We start from the raw sequence: 13,754 nt of genomic DNA on the forward strand, positions 1-13,754 counted from the left end.
TTACTAAATTCTATGTACGTTATGTGAGCCATGCATAACAATAGAGCGCTCTTTGTGCATTGCCTTTTGCTAAAGATTACACATCTTACATCTCCACTTAAGCCTATGGGAGGAATTTGAGCCCAGTCTTCTCTACTGGAAATCTAAACTGAGTACTTAGGGGAACATTACCCCTAAACACAAACACAACGCCCAACAAAAGTGAGAATAGGCAGTAATAACGCTGAAAGCACATCTCACAAACATGTGGAAGCACAAGAATTTTCATGTATAGTTCCTGAGAAATGAAAGCCCCTGTCCCAATTATACCCCGAAATCCGCAAATCCAGCGCTTTGCTCAGACAATATGTCCCCACAAACTGGAAAACTGACTCCTCTGTAATCTAAACACACAGTTTAGAATAAACACGGCACTACCGAGTGTTTGCACGGGGCTCACATGTACTGTGTACTTAAACTGAGTCATCAGTAACTGATGCTACCCTTAAATAACAAAGCCCTGCTCTTAAAAGCCACTGACAACAATGAGGACCCCAGGCAATGACATGCATAATTTTCTCTTACGGCAGTTTTTAAGTGCACTTTTCCCCTCAACCCCAGCAAAAACAGCCATTTAGAAAATTTGCAAAAGTAAAACTCACCATTGTGGGACGACTCCTTGTTATCGGTCGCTTTCCTCCGAGCTGACACGATGGCATCAGAAGGCACGCGAGGGCTCTCTACATATTTGGGCTTCCTAACTGGACCTGCCAGCACGAACAGAAGATACAGGGAGAATGAGAGAGTGAGAGAGCGCGTGCATCCGACAGAGAGAGAGAGAGAGGGAAAGAAATGCAGAAGAGACCGAGGGAAAACAGAGAGAGAGTTCTCACAGGATTAATATGTTCCAGATGGCACTGGAGATGAGAGGTAGTGGTGTCTTAGTTGGACAGGCTTAGCTGCACTCCGTAGCTTACATAAAACTCACTCACACACTCTCAGACAGCTCCCTGCGTTGATAGCAGCTCTGGTCTGTCTGACAACTCAGAATGCTGTCTGCATTGCTGGAGACTCTCGGTAAAAAAGCGGCTAGCTGGCTCTGGGAATGTAAACTACAGCAGGAAACCACAACAATTAGCCTCTAAGTGAACTAAAGATCCTTGCTCAAGCGCACACGTGCATTGTTGGAAATGCAAGAGAAGAAAATTGCCAAACAGACAAAGCATCCCCCCCCCATTATTTTATCTGAAAGTGTGTCCTTCTATTGTGGCAACAATAGTTGCATCTTTTGGTTAGATTGACCGCAAAGTGTCCAACTCTGATGATGTATCTGGGACAATGGAACAGCCCTTAGAGGAACGTCATTGTGAGCACAAGGCGATGACTTTGGCTAGCTGCACTGTTCCCTGCACTCATACCATGACAGTACTCTGACCCCATTTCCCATAAAAGGTAAGACAATGTGTGAAATGCAAAGAACTAAATTATTAGAATATTTAATGTCCATCCATCCATCTTCATCCGCTTATCCGAGGTCGGGTCGCGGGGGTAGCAGCCTAAGCAAAGAGGTCCAGACCTCCCTCTCCCCAGCCACCTCCTCCAGCTTGTCCGGGGGAATACCAAGGCGTTCCCAGGCCAGCCGAGAGATATAATCTCTCCAGCGTGTCCTGGGTCTGCCCCGGGGCCTCCTCCCGGTGGGACATGCCTGGAACACCTCGCCCAGGAGGCGCCCAGGGGGCATCCTTGCCAGATGCCCGAACCACCTCAGCTGGCTCCTTTCGATGTGGAGCAGCAGCTGCTCTACTCTAAGCCCCTCCCGGATGGCCGAACTTCTCACCCTATCTCTAAGGGAGAGGCCAGCCACCCTTCGGAGGAAGCTCATTTCCGCCGCTTGTATCCGCGATCTCGTTCTTTCGGTCACTACCCACAGCTCGTGGCCATAGGTGAGGGTAGGGACGTAGATCGACCGGTAAATTCCATGTCCCTATTGCCAGTCTTGGCAGCCGGGGGTCGGTCCGCCAGGGCCTCCGCTCCTGGCCGCCACCCGGCTCACAATGCACCCGACCCCTATGGCGCCTCCTGCGGGTGGTGGGCCTGCGGGAGGATGGGCCCATGTCTCCTCTTCGGGCTGTGCCCGGCCGGGCCCCATGGACTAAGGCCCGGCCACCAGACGCTCGCCCTCGGGCACCCTCCCCGGGCCTGGCTCCAGGGCGGGGCCCCGGTAACCCTATCCCGGGCAGGGTAAACTGTTCCCTCGATATTCTTTTCATGGGGGTCTTCTGAATCGCTCTTTGTCTGGTCCCTCACCCAGGACCAGTTTGCCATGGGAGACCCTACCAGGGGGCAAAAGCCCCCAGACAACATAGCCCCTGGGATCCCTGGGACACACAAACCCCTCCACCACGATAAGGTAGCGATTCAAGGAGGAGGAATATTTAATGTAACAATTTTAAATGTTGCACACCACTGGCATACCCATCCTCATAGATGCGCAGCTGCTTGTGCAACATTTATACTTTTGCACAAAAAAAAAAAAAAAAACGATATCCAGTAAAAGCTGCCGTTTAACCAGCCCTGCTGGGAATAAACATGCAGTTTGGTGGAGCAGCACTGCAGCAAAGGCCTACTGATCTTTCCTAAAAGTGCCAATTCACTGGTTAAAACACATTTTTAAGTTCTCTACTTGGAACTCACATTTTACCGAGACTTAAGAGCAGATCAAAAATGTAACCACAAAAAATAAATAAATAAATAAATAAATCTGAAAACAGGAGGTGACTGTGTTATTTAGATCTGTAAATCCATAAAACAGCATGCCCCGACTCTTTGCAACTACTTTGGCCTTGACCTCCTGCAAGTAAAACCTCCTCCTCCTCCAGGCTCTTATCAGATAACTGTATGTGTAACCCCAGTCATAACATAGAGAACAGACAGGAGATCAGAGACTGCGATTTCCACATTACCACATTCAGTCACTCCCAACCCCAAACAATTCCTGTGAATCAAATGGAGCAATTTATAAAACCGCTTCTGCTTGATGCACAGTGCCATCTATGGATATGCAACTTGAAATGCATAGTGGAAAAATGGTGGCTTTTGATACCTCGCATGAGCTTCTGTATGTACAATCTGGGTGTTCTCGTCTGTCACTAGAAGAACTCAAAGTAAAAGCCCAAAACCAAATGGAGAGTCCATTCAGAGAAGCTGCGCAGAAGCTGTCCCATGTAGCAAAGAAACTGTTTTAAAGGTGATGATGATTTTTCTTTTAAAAGCACTATAATCTAAGGATTGGCATTCAAACGCAATGGGATGTTACAGATTTGTGCAGACAGATGGGTTAAAGCCTGAAGGGACTGGGTTAGTGAAGCATTTACAAAAGCGATCAAAGTCAGCCTGTTATTTGGGAGACACAGCCAAAGAGTATCCTGAAAACCTCCATTCATCTGCAGATGGTCAGGCACAACCTATTACCCGGGAGTCACATGGCTCCAATTAAAACGGGACTACAGGGACGGAGAGCGTTGTATGCGAGACACACACTTAGTTCAGGTAAATAACTTGGATGAAAAGTGAACTGGCTAATATGTTCCACTGACTGTATTTCATATAAAACAACAAGGGGCATAGTTTGAGTAATCTAAACCATATGTTCAAGTTCAGATTCAGTTTACAAAGAGGAGCACAGGATCCACACGAGAAATGACAAACATGTGGCTGCCCATCATGGATAATTTTAGGCCACATCTAAGGGCTGATAATGCAGAGAAATGGTAAAAGGTCTTCCGGCATGACTCACATTTTTGAGCATCAGACAAGGCACAGAAGAATTTCATCTCGGTTCAAAATCTCATCTCAAGATTTAACAGGTTTCCATTAACGCTCCGCACTGATAAAGAAGCAATTGCCATTTATAACAGGCGTGAGAAGGTCACAGAAATTGAGCCCTTTGATATATGACCTCATGAAGGACAACAAGAGAAAGGCAAAAATGAGTTGCACTCTGACTTGCATCAATTTCAAAGGGTATATGATTAATCACAAATGTAAATTTATTAATTGTAAAAAGAAACTGACAGGAAATCATAACAAGGGAGGATGTGATGATTTTTTCCAGGGAGCGATATCGCCGAGCTATCAACTACGCTATATCTCCACATCACATCTCAGAGCTAGACACAACAAATCCAGAACACCTCATGAACCCTGGACAAAAGGAAGCCATCTCATTCCGATGCCCTCGGAAAACAGCAGGGAAAACCAGCAGACTGGTGCAAAAGGAGGCTGCAACTAAGGGAGAGAAAAAAGAAACTGGAGTGGTGTGGAAAGTAGCATGTGGCCAACAGCACCCAAATATAACTATGTATAAAACAGAAGCAGGATGACAACATTTGACCTTCATTCCTTTCAAATCTTGTTAAAAGTGCTTTTTCTTTGTATCTCGGTTGATTATTATGACATTGACACAAAGGCATTCCTGCTTAAAACCATGATAGTCCTACACATTACAAAAAGAAATAAATAAATCTGATCCATTAGGATATGGACTACACAAGACCTCTGAGGGTACCTGGTAATATCTCACACTAATACTTTCTTTGACTCCATGAAGTTACAGGTGATTCAGTCTACAACCAGTGAACAAAGCTCTTAACAACAAGAACCTCCACAACAGGTTCATCTGCACAATAAGACACATACTTCTATTAACTGTTTTTAAAACTGTGTATCCAAGTACAAAGTACGTGGTTATTGAGGTATTTGCATCTTACAAAAGCCTTATTTGATTAGAAGAAGAGAACGAGCTTGCCTGCGTCTCCTTTTGATGAATGTGAGCCCACGCACATGAACAGTCCTTTTTTAAACTTCTATAAAACTAGCACAGAAACTAAGGAAATTTGTTTCTGGCCAATAAATGTTATACCGTTGGCCTTTTTATTTCACCTCAATGGTGCCACATTTGTAAAGAAAATGACTTTGTGGGTTGAGCAGCATAGTTGAGTTTGTGCTAATGAAAAACTTGCTAAATCTTCTCTGTCAGTGCCAAACATCTCATTCTGCTGTTGGTGCCATTTATTTGTTTGGATGATTGAAGTCTGAAAAAAAATAATCTGAAGAATACATTTAACAATTTATTCATTGAACAAATACGACCACACTGACCACATTTCCCTACTTCAAGCTTATTTGTTGACTGGCAAACATGTTATGTCGGTTTAATTTGCTATATTAGATAAATTGCCAGGCCAGGTTTAGCTCACCCTCAACAGGGGCGTAATTTCCAGGGGGGGTTCAGTTCGAACTGAAGAAGCTTCCTGAAGAAGCTTCTCGGATGAGAGGTGAAACGTTTTCAAGCAACTTAAAGAAGACCAGACGCCTTTCTTTCCAAGCTCCTTAGACTACGATGACCTGGATGACTGAGAACCTTCACAGACATAAATGAATGTTAAACAAGCAGGGAAAAGCAAGTATACAGACTGCAGTCTGTGAGTGCAGAGCACCCACTGGTTGGTATTCACTATCAGACACAGGAATCCATAACCAGCAAGCTATCAGTCAGCAGGCGCATGCACACATTTATACACATACCAGCCTGTCAAATACCTATCACCAACAACTTACAATGTCCAGTCAACACCACTGAAAGGGAGGATTGTTCATAGCTAGGAAGTGATCAAGAAGCTTTCCCAGCATTCTTCAAGATGGACTCTGACTTCTTCACATTTCAACTTCTCAATGAGACAGTGTGTCTTCTTTGTGCAGCCGAGGAGAATGAACTCAGTCCCACAACGTTCGTCTTTATGCTCCAAATGTGACGACGAGCTCAACTCAAAAGCGAAAACGAATATATGCTGGCAAGATGATGCTAGATGGTATTCTGAATTCTGCATGTTTACTCCATGTCTAATGCACCCAGTCTTTTATAATATAGTCTTTTTAATATTCGTACCAAAATCTCAACCAACAAAGCTGATAGAGTATTAGAAGCATTTTGCTTTAGGAACTGAAATCACAAACTTGTGATTCCTTTTTCTTTTAGCAGTCAGAAATATTAGTCCTCTCTGGTTAATATGATTTTTGTATTGTACTACACAACTGCATGTTTAATCATCACCACTCTCAGATATCCTGTTTCACAAAGTGATTTTAAATATGCATTAACTGGAATTTATGCCTCTGTGCTAAATCTACACCACAAACTAGAGCCTAACTGATATACTGGCCGATATTACTCGAATTTATGTCGGACTATGTCAAATTTTTAAATTTTTTTTTTTTTTTTTAAAGAATCGATATTCATCTTAACAGCGTCGTAATCAATTCATCAGTGCGGCATGCAACAACTGGTTGTTGTGCCATTTAGTGCCATCAGTTCTTCCTTTGCATGTCCATCTACTTTTATCTGTTAAGAGTGGATCGACTTGAACAGACACTCTACTGCTAACTAGTGTTCTGGAGCCATATCTGTAGTGGAACAGTGGCATAAAAGGCAATCTATTATAATACACGACGACATCTTGCACACATCTCAGCACTACTGAGCAGCAGAGGAAGCTATGACAGTTTATCCAGCACTGGTTTCTGGGGCAGTAGGTGAGTTGAGATTTCACTGCAGATGAAAGAAAGAGGAGACCGCATGTGATAAGAAGCTAAACCTGTGGTGTAGTCAAGTGCAGTCAGGTGGAGGACTGGATAGCGCTTCTCATAGCGTGCTCATCAGAAGAACATTTCAAAGGATCCCTGTAGCCTCACAAGGTCTTTTACAGCTCAGCTCTCGGAAAGGCATCAATATTCCCCCAGGGCTGTCTGGTAACTTTAGGGAGAGCTCACCTCAAAAGGGCTACAGCTGGCTTTGAAGAGAGTTTCTACCCTCTTGACAGAAGACTGATATATCAAACCTGTACTCGCCTTCATGTTTCCTTTAATATTATTTGTGTTAAGCTGAAAATAATGTGAAAACTGTTTCAAAATAATCCGCAGCTGTATAACTGCAAACAACAGCCTTCTGTTAGACAAGGTGGTTTTAGCTAAACCAGAAACAACTTGAACATCTTGTTAATGACTGCTTCCTATCAATGAGGCTTTGCGAAAACGTGCAAATCTATGTAGACATCCTGAAGTGTTTTACAAAATTACCATTACCTAATGTCTGCGGTATTTGAGATCTTTCTGGAAAAGACGTTAAAGATAATCTTCAGAACATTTTTATGTGGCCTGTAGAGCTATTATCGCTTACAGCCAGAGCTAAAGTTATGGGACCAACCAAAACAGGAACAAAAAATACACACTGCACAATGACTCAAACGGTTAGCCACCACTCAGAGACAGCAGCCTGGATGCTGTTGATGCACAGCTACTGCCACAAAATAGAAATAAAGAGGAGATAAGCAACAACGAGGCCAAGGGATCAGACCACTAGCAATGAAGTCATCAGTTTACACAAACACACACCCACCTACACACACACACGCAACATGACGAGGTCTGGCAAGCCAAAAGCTACTGTTCCTCAGTAGAGAAAGAGAAAACAAAGGAGTCTAAGCAGGAATGGTATCAGCAAGGTGACCTTCGCACATGGATGTTAGAAAATAACGAGTCTCCAAGCTTTTCTAGGTAGAGAGATTATGCCAAATACATGTCATACTCTCTGGCGGTGATTTGCAGGCCTGCTCAGCTAATCAATAAATTAATCATCCCTTAAGCCCCCAAAAGGCAACGTTCCATCAGAACAGTTAACCTATTTTGATACACGCGAGAGCCTACCAGAGAACAATCCCCATGGGACCACAGTGCATATTTGGCAATTAAAATGATCCACTGCCCATAAAAGCAATACAATAATGCGAATAGCTGTTTTATGAGCCAGTGCAGGCTGACAAAGAGGTAAAGCATGGATCTACCTACAGGAAGGTCACACAGCTACCGCACGTACAACAAGAGCGTCCATATCAACTCAGCCTCAATCATTCCTCTCAGTGGAAATCATGGGGACCAAAATATTTCAGCCGCTATTTATGATTTTTCAAACACTTCCTGTGACCAACACTGAGATGCTGCAAGCTGCTGCATATGCAACAAGGGTGCAGGGGTTTCCCCCGTAACTCAATCAGCAGCCCATTAGGATTTTTAATCCAAAAATGGGACAATAACCTTCTATAACCAGAGGAGGTCACTGTGGAGATACCCAGGAGAATGTCACGAGGTGGGGCACAAAGAATTTATAACTACTAAAACAAAAACAAACAAAAAACTCCCCCGAAAACCCAAGAACAAAATTGAACCCAATTTTCTATCTCAACCAGCATGTTAAAAAAATAAAACTGAAAAGAAGACAGTCGTGTAGCACAAGAGGGATACAGGCAAGACAGGTACATTCAAAAGAGCGTAATCACCTCACGGGCCTGCGAGTGGCTCTTTAAACACACAGTAAAGTCTAGGTGCTGTACAACACATGTCAGAGCGCTGTGTTTCATGGCTAAGCTCTGGGCTTAGCTGATCAAAGCCGTGCCACTCAACGCCACCAGACTTTGCGGCTCAGGCATCCGTCACACTCCTAATTAACTCAATGTTTCTCTGTTGTCCCCTGTGAAGTTTTCATGAAAAGAACAACCACTTAGCTGGGGCCTTCCAAACTGCAGTAGATTATCCAATGTGTCAGGAAATGAAGGCCAGCCACAAAATGCTTTCTGAATCTGTGAAACCACTTCCCCTGCCCGTGCAGCGCTGATGTGCAGCACGGGAGGGAGACCAAACAGATGTGCGAAAAAATGCGCTTAAGGATTTACTGCATGTATAAATGAATGCGGTGTACCTGAACTAGCTGACAGGAGTAGTTTCACACCACTAAAAAAAAAAAAAAAAAAAAAACATTAAAAATTAATCAACTGCTTTTCTCCACTATTGGCAAGTTATTGTTTTGTAGAGAAATGTCTCTCAGAGGAAAGCAGAAGATCTTTGATGGAGCATATTAAGCAACTAAGCCTTGCTATCAGACACACCATGTATGTATCAATAAAATTAGATATACTGGCCCTTTTCAGTCTTCTAATAGGTAACATCGCTGGATTAATCAATCAGTTAAATGGCAGCGTTGTGTATTCAGATATAGGTCATACATATGGGAAATATTCCTCGTGACCTCAATCAAACAATCCCACAGTGATAGAAAAAGGAAGAATAAATGGGGACATTTTGCATCAAGTCAACTATGTAAAGGGACCTAATATAACAGGTCGGGCTTTATTATATTTAACATGGCACTTATATGTTGATAGCCATTTAAAGCTCTTTTATGTAGTTATAGGAACATGTCCTTATGCCCTTTTAGTAAATCGATCAGAAAACATGAAACTGCAATTTTTTAAAAGGGGAGATCAAATGTGTTGGCTCACCTGTCTGAAGCAACATTGTTTTCTATTACATCTAATCAATCTCGTCTCTACACACTGAATAATCCATGTTATATGAAATCACTACCGTTGTGCCACATGAATAAAAGCAACTCTCTCTGTTTAGAGAAGCTTCGTGGATTGTTTCTATTACTTTCTGATGAGGAAAAAATGAATATCTAGCTTCAAAACGAAGATTATAGCCATTACAAGCCGATCTATGACATGTGAACTATCAAAGTTTGTATATAATAAGCAGTTTATTCTGTAAGAGATGTTAAGCTGCAGGAAATATTACACACTACAAATGAAGTTCAACACAGTCAGGCTTTCTTTGCCTTTCTTTGTCAAGCTAGCTTGAAAAAACCTAAACCCCAGTTGGAGATAATAGGGATCACAACGGTGGTTAGCTACTTTTTTCAGTCAAGCCAGGCTTTGTGTTCCAGTGCTTTGCACTCTCATATAAAAATAGGTGTTTCTCAGGTCATGTGATTCTTCCTCTGCTCAAAACGATCCCTATGAGTGTCCCTTACTTAAATGAGAGAAGTTATAGCTTGGTGATAAAAATATGTAAATAACACAAAAAATACAACAGTAAAAAGCAACAGTTTTACAGATAAGACAAAAGACTAATGCTACAGAAAATTGTTACTTTTTGGAGTATTAAAATAAGCATTTTGATCCAAGTGAACAATTTTATCACTGAGTGCTGCTGTTTTTTTTTCTAAGGTGACAGCTGTAAATTAGTAATCTCACTTTGCAGTACACCCCTCGCCTTCAAGAAACGTCTGTATATTGTATCTTGTAGTGAACTTGCAGGTCAAGCATACATTTCCAAAACACTGTTCCTTTGTTGTGAAGTGACTGATCTCCACATGTGTTTGCTGGATGAAAACATCCTCTGGCTCTGATTAAACAGGACCAGACGCTTGTAAACTTTATGTTTGTGTCAGAATTTACCAATAATTCATGCTTTGCTGTTACAAACATCTGCATACGGATTACTGCTAGTTTCAAGAGTGATCCGTACTAAATGAATATACACCTTGATGACTCAACAAAAAGGTAAATTCAGCATCATCGTCACAAAGCTGAAACCCTTCCTGCAGCGTGTTTAATAATTCTCGTCCATGGGTTTTCACAGTTATCTGCGAGGACAGTGGAGGAGAATTAACAGACCCTCCCCCAGCCCTCTCCTGCTGGTGGTCCTCCATAAAATCCTATCTTGTCCCTCCACTTTTTCCCCCTTTTTCATGCCTCAGAGCACCCCAAGAGGGAATATGCTTTTAATGAGTGTCCCCTTTCCCCTGTCCCCTGGGCCATTTTCTCCTTCACAAACCCAGCCTCATAGCTCTCTTCATCCCCTTGTGCTCATTCATTTCAAGCACTCATTGCAAATCCTGAGTCATCCGAGGAAAATGAACACATTTAACTTGAGTGGCAGCTAAACAAACAAAACTCTACTTCGCAGGGCATTTGTGTTTTTTAAACAAGAAAGCACATTTGCAATTGTTTTCAGTTTCCACTGAACATCTGCATAATGCACTGCATCGCGGTCTCAGGATTATTTCAGTACTGGGATTTGGGAGAATTGCAGAAAATGTGCATAACAGTGAAAAATGCTACAGCAAACAGGATTTCCTAAGAAATGCAAAGAAATACGATGCGATCTTCAACCCTTAAAACTGCAGTTATTCAATTATTTTTTTCACAGAGACATTCACAACCTACAAACTTCCTATCACCTCATCTTTACACTAAATAGATCAAAGCTGTAACCACTCTAAACAATGGCTTGATAGCCCACAGATGAGTGCCACATGTGAGTGGGGACCACAATGGCCACTTAAAGGATTTCTCTCCCTTTTGCAAAGTCTCCAAAATACAAAGACTCAGGTTAAAACGAGTTCCGCCACAATTAGGTATTCCTGGCTTTGAAGCTCTCCACAACCGCTGACAAAGATGCCCTCAACGCAATGGACAGAAGAAGCTTTGGAGGATTTAGATCAAATGTAAACACACACCTATTATCAGCCAGCAAAGTGTAAACACACAGTGAAGTCGCAGGAGGCCTCCTCTTCGACACAAGGCGATCAAATACAAGGGTGAAGTGGAAAAAACAACTCTCTGTAAACAGACTGCGCCCACAGAGTAACTGCTGGGATCCAGAGTGGTCCAGCTATCATTACTTTCGATACAGTGTGACTTAGTTTTCCAAGAATGACAAAGCTCACAATTTCTATATTTTGAGATAAATATGTTAAAATCTGTACTAGCACTCCTGGATGGCTGTCAGCAGTTATGCAAAGGAACCTGACGTGTGATCTATTTTAAGTGACTGGATGGGTTTTCAAAAAATAGAAAGACTAAAAATAACCAAAATCACTCAACTTGGGAACATTAAAGGTTACAACAGATCTGAAAAAATATTCATAATATGAAAAATGGCAAGCATCATGCAGTTAACTTTTAGGAAAGAGAATTAGACGGTAGAGGGGGAAAAGCAAGCACTGAATTTAATCAAGCAGTACCTGGTGATCGCTTGTTACTGCGCAAGGGCATCATGTAGGACTGCCGAGGCAGCAGAGGTGAGGAGGGGAGCGACATGGACACTCCCTTGGCAAGGCTTAACCTGAAAACTTCATCCTGTGCATTAGGGAGACCACTGCCAGGCCCCTGGGGCTGGGGGTTTCCTTCAGTCGGGAATCTTCTTTGGACACTATGGCTATGAACGTCACCTGTTGAGGAGAACCACAACCTTGTTACTGCGTTTACAAAGCACGACCACTTCTGCATGCCATGAAACAGAAAGAAGGACTTGATCTAGGCAAAGTCTGATATTTTCATAACCCTTTTCAATATTCGTCAAGCCTAATCAGCACAAATCTTAATCTTGAGTGGGATGGACCAGTGAAACTGCCCTTTTTGTCAGTGTAAAGAGGATTTGCTGCACATTTCACCCCTGATAAACCTTCATATAAGAAAAAGCAGAGCACTTTCAATTGTACCTTTCAGTTTTTCTGCATGACAAAGACTATAGTAAATGGAGGAAATCTGTCAGCACGATTAAACTGTAAACATAAATGTGTAAAATTACCGCTGGCTTGTTGCCCAGACTGCCTGTAACTATTAAACAAAGATTTGGTTAATTAACAGAAAGTGCTCGGTTTTTGTTTTTAAACTTTGGTTTAGTACGCACAGCCATGGGGGACGTCTGTATCAATAAGAAAAGTTGAAAAAGAAATACAGTTAAAAAGCTCAAATTTATGCCTTGCCTTAAGTTTTTCAAAGGGAGGCAGGACTGGACTCTTTGCTGGACCGATTCTGGCCCCTGAGCCTTATGTTTGACACCCAACATAGACCCACTGACTTTAGGCTTACCATATTTTCTTACTCTGCTAGTGTCTTTTGGATTTTTGTGTAGGAAAAGATCTGAAGCTTTGAGGGCTACTAAACAACCAATGTATTGCAATATGACTCTGATCGCCGACTATTAGCTGTGTTTACCAACTGGTTTGCTTCATCTTGTCTCACTAATTCACATTTTCTGAGCTTGGGTGGCTTTACTCAGAACCACAGGTTTCTGTGGTTGACCACATGTAGATGTAGTCGTTTTTGTTTTAAACTATACACATAATTAAATTAACGGTCATTAAACAAATCTGGCAAAACTTTGCTCTTAGATCTGAAAAAATGCTGAATCCACTGAATATTCAATATGTCTGAACTTTTGATCTTCTTAAATTCGTCTGATTAAACTATACTGCTTCAATATACCCCCGTTTTACTGCTAAAACATTAAACACCCTTATTTAATTTATTTTGGGCCAGTGAAAAGGTGTCTTGCCATTAGAAAGTACATGTCTCCTGGGTTTTAAAGACTCAACTTTGCAAAATTTTACAAGGACAGCTCAATAAATGTATTTTTTATAGTTCTAGTTATAATTTGCTATTTTAAAAAAGTATCTTAGAATGAAAAAAAAAACCCTTAGTGTACACTTTAGATTAAAAAATAGACCTTGGGGCTGACACAAATGAAATCATGTACCAAAACCTTCCTGACTCTGAATGCCAGAAATGAAAAACCTCAGAGGAAACCTTGGCAACCTTTCCTGCAGCAGAAAGCAGTTTGGTTCCCACAGGATGGCATTTTTGAATGTCAAAAAGACATACAGCTATCAGGTAAAAAAAAAAAAAATCCTTCAGCTTTTGACAAGAAAAGCAAAAGTCCCTTTTTTAAAATCATGACCACACAATTTTGTGTCTGGGCAATCATTGTACTGTTGTGCAACCTTGTTACACAGGCAAGTACCACAGGTTTGAATAGAAAAATGTTCTGGTCTCTCACTGATATTTTTTGAAATTAAAATATTGAACATGAATGAGGTT

At 41.9% G+C, this 13,754-nt stretch overlaps 1 protein-coding gene across 5 annotated transcripts in view; it reads right to left on the minus strand.

The window, feature by feature from the left end:
• Positions 1-13,754, minus strand: part of LOC101475961 (protein TANC1) — a 113,301-nt gene that overhangs the window by 67,149 nt on the left and 32,398 nt on the right. For 2 of the 5 annotated variants that reach the window (XM_076875043.1, XM_076875046.1), the window contains exons 3-4: positions 11,897-12,103; positions 642-746 (exon numbers count right to left, since the gene is read on the minus strand). In XM_076875043.1, the coding sequence (XP_076731158.1) occupies positions 642-746; positions 11,897-12,103 (312 nt within the window). Of the gene's footprint in view, positions 1-641; positions 747-872; positions 935-11,896; positions 12,104-13,754 lie in introns of those variants that run through there. The other 3 variants (XM_024805495.2, XM_076875045.1, XM_076875044.1) reach the window with 3 other exon arrangements.

The sequence above is a fragment of the Maylandia zebra genome, linkage group LG16, assembly GCF_041146795.1.
Source record: "Maylandia zebra isolate NMK-2024a linkage group LG16, Mzebra_GT3a, whole genome shotgun sequence".
In the NCBI taxonomy this organism is placed as follows: Eukaryota; Metazoa; Chordata; class Actinopteri; order Cichliformes; family Cichlidae; genus Maylandia; species Maylandia zebra.